Source organism: Camelus ferus, chromosome 33 (assembly GCF_009834535.1).
Source record: "Camelus ferus isolate YT-003-E chromosome 33, BCGSAC_Cfer_1.0, whole genome shotgun sequence".
Lineage (NCBI taxonomy): Eukaryota > Metazoa > Chordata > Mammalia > Artiodactyla > Camelidae > Camelus > Camelus ferus.
Window position 1 is genome coordinate 7,683,822 of NC_045728.1, and position 3,028 is coordinate 7,686,849.

Genomic DNA, 3,028 nt, shown 5'->3' on the forward strand with positions numbered 1-3,028 from the left:
GAGAAATGCCAAAATGTTAATGGTGGTTATCTTTGGGTACTAGGATTAATGTAATTAATTTCTATTCACTGTACTTTTTGACAGTTCTCCTATTTTCTTCAAACCTATTTATTAACATGAGAAAAAAGATTATTTTTGAAGGTCCAGGAATTCTGGAATTCAAACTCAGTCTTTGACTTAATGAAAGGAAATCTGCAATCATTATTACAGAATTGAAACCACTGTCATAGAGAGCAAATATATTCACAAGAGAGTGGAGGGTCTATGAAAATATATGTAGGTAGATACATGGATATCACCTGGCATCTGAAATGTAACTGGATTTCTTTATATCAGATCCAAATACATGACATTCATCAAAACATAGACTAAAAAATGATAGAAATTAATGGAACAAATTTAACAGACGACAGATTTTTTTGGCAAATTGGAGAACACTCTGTAAACTGAAGAGAAGTTCCTGGAAGAAGTAAGCATTTATGCTGTAATCCTTACAATACAGAGGCAGCATTAGTACAAAGTGAAGACCCTTTTATTCATGCCCTAGCTCCGCAACTTTCTCTCTCTGCGATGCTGTCCAAGTGTCTTAATCTCTCAGTGCCTTAATATCTATCTCAGTACATTGGGATAATAATATCTACTGCATAGGATAATTAAAATAACATATGCCAGTATTCGTAAAGTGCATAGAATAGTGACTAGTACATGGTGAGCACCATAAAAGATTTTGTTGAATACAAATTTTTATATATGTACACAGATTAACCACACCAGAATCTATTCAACCTCACCTACTTGTTCCAAATCCCACTTAGCGGTCACACCGACTCTAAGAGACTGGCTGCCCCGGGTAAGTACAAGACAAAGTTGTAAGGACAAATAATGATGAAAAAGCTTACACCCCACAGGCATGTACCCCTTGGATTAGGGCTTTTCTCAGAGCCACCTTCACGTCCTTGTTTCTCAAGCTGTAGATCAAAGGATTCAGGGAAGGGGTGACAATACTGTTCAACACTGGAACCACAGAGCCCAGCCTCGGGCTGGAGGCGGGCCAGAGATAAATGAGGACCACCGGCCCGTAGAAGAGCAGGACAGAAGCCAGGTGGGCGCTGCAGACTGAGAAGGCTTTGCGCCTGCCCTGTGAGGAGCTGATTTTCAGTACAGCAACCACAATGCGAGCGTAGGAAGTGAGGATAAGGAGGAAACACACGAGGGCCACGACACCTAAGTTGGTGAAGCTCACCGTCTGCGCTAGAGAGGTGTCTGCACAGGCCAGGGGCAGCACCACCGGGATATCACAGAAGAAACTGTCCACCTCGTTGGGGCCGCAGTAGGGCAACTTAAAGATGAGGAAAGTGAGGGCAGATGCATGCACACAGCTCCCCATCCAGGTGCCTAGAGTCAGGATGGCGCACACCCTGTAGTTCATGATGACTGTGTACCGCAGGGGGTGACAGATGGCAGCAAAGCGGTCGTAGGCCATCGCGGTGTAGAGGAAACACTCAGTGCAACCCAGGAAGTGGTAAAAGAAGAGCTGGGAGGCACAGCCCTGGAAGGAGATGGTCCTGCTTTGCCCCATTAGGTAGAGCATCATCTTGGGGGAACTCACTGAAGGGAAAAATATGTCAAACACTGACAGGTTTCCCAGGAAGAAGTACATGGGGGTGTGGAGGGTGGCGGAAGTGAGGACGGCCAGAAGAATGAGCAGGTTCCCCAGGAGACTGAGCAAGTAGAAGGCAAGAAACAAGACAAAGAGCACATTTTCCAGCCCGTTTGTGTGAGGGATTCCTGTAAGGACGAACTCAGTTACTGGAGTGTGATTCCTCATCTTCACGTCTAGTCCCACCTGGAAGATCAAATAACAGCCTCGCTGAGAGGAGCTTTTCCCAAAACACTAATGACTTCATAGCACCCACTGGAGAGTGATAATATCTGTACACTGCAAATAAGTTCTAAATGGAAGTCAGTCCAGTTGTCACGGATTAATGTGCAACATTAAGTCATTTATTTGTCATCTGATTCCCCAGAAGGACAAGAGAGAACATGAGAGGCAGGACAGGACAGAGGGCAGAGAATGAAACCTACACTTGGATACACCTGAGTTTAAAAGCTGAGTCTGCTTCCCACTGTGACCTTGGACAACTTAAACCATCTCCAAACTCCCTCTGCATCTGTAGACATACTATGGCAATTATCTTACAGTTCTTGTGAGGATTAACGCTTTTTAATGTATACAAAGTCCCTAATGTAACACCTGCTCCTATCCACCCTTGTTCAAAAATTCACTCAAGATACAAATATTCTGATTTTATAAAGTATTTCTTAGGCTGACCTGCAGAAGTTTGGAATTGATTTGAACGATTGATGTGAATGATTCATATAAATGCTTTCTCCATAATCAGCTGGAAAAACTGAAAACTGATCATTGTCTAGTGGGAATACAGCAAAAGAGGATGGAAACAATAATATTTAAGGTAGAAAAAAGGAGCACACAATTGCCAATATTAAAACAACTATCCACTTTCAATGTAAAATTTAGTCTCTCAATAGAACTTACATCTGCAATATGACTAAATGTATGCAATTACCATTCAGGTTTTAAAGGCCAAACAGGGAATATCTTAAGAAAAATCCATGGATCAGCTAAGTCAGTGCAGCCCAAACTCAAATAGAGCCAATTCCCCTGGTCTTCTCACCTGCCTCTAGTGCACACAACCCATCAGATGAGAAGAAAGTGCTCTAGAGAGAAGACAGCTACAGATGGATGGAAACAGTGAACTTGGGCTGAAAACCAGGCTGCACATCCACCCTCCTCTTCCCTTTAAGATGCTGTGGAACATGAGGACCAGGCTCTGAAACCAGAAAAGGTGAACATGCCTCTTTGCCAGACTCAGTCACCCAGGCCTGAAAATCTAGACCCGATAATGCCTCTGGTCCCTAAGCAAAGGAGTGACATCTGTTCCCTCAAGAGAGGAGATGCTTTGGGTGTTCCTTTGGGAAAGTCCCCCCAAGTGGGCAGTAAGGAGAA

At 43.5% G+C, this 3,028-nt stretch overlaps 1 protein-coding gene across 1 annotated transcript; it reads right to left on the reverse strand.

Moving 5' to 3' along the window:
* Positions 1-895: 895 nt before the first annotated feature.
* LOC102517898 (putative olfactory receptor 10D4) lies at positions 896-1,828 on the reverse strand. The gene has a single exon (XM_006174373.1). It carries the CDS (start codon positions 1,826-1,828, stop codon positions 896-898), a length of 933 nt encoding a protein of 310 aa, XP_006174435.1.
* Between the last annotated feature and the right edge of the window lie 1,200 nt (positions 1,829-3,028).

Bases quoted from the DNA above. Each gene is read 5' to 3' on its own strand.
- LOC102517898 (XM_006174373.1), bottom strand. From the start codon at position 1,828: ATGAGGAATCACACTCCAGTAACTGAGTTCGTCCTTACAGGAATCCCT.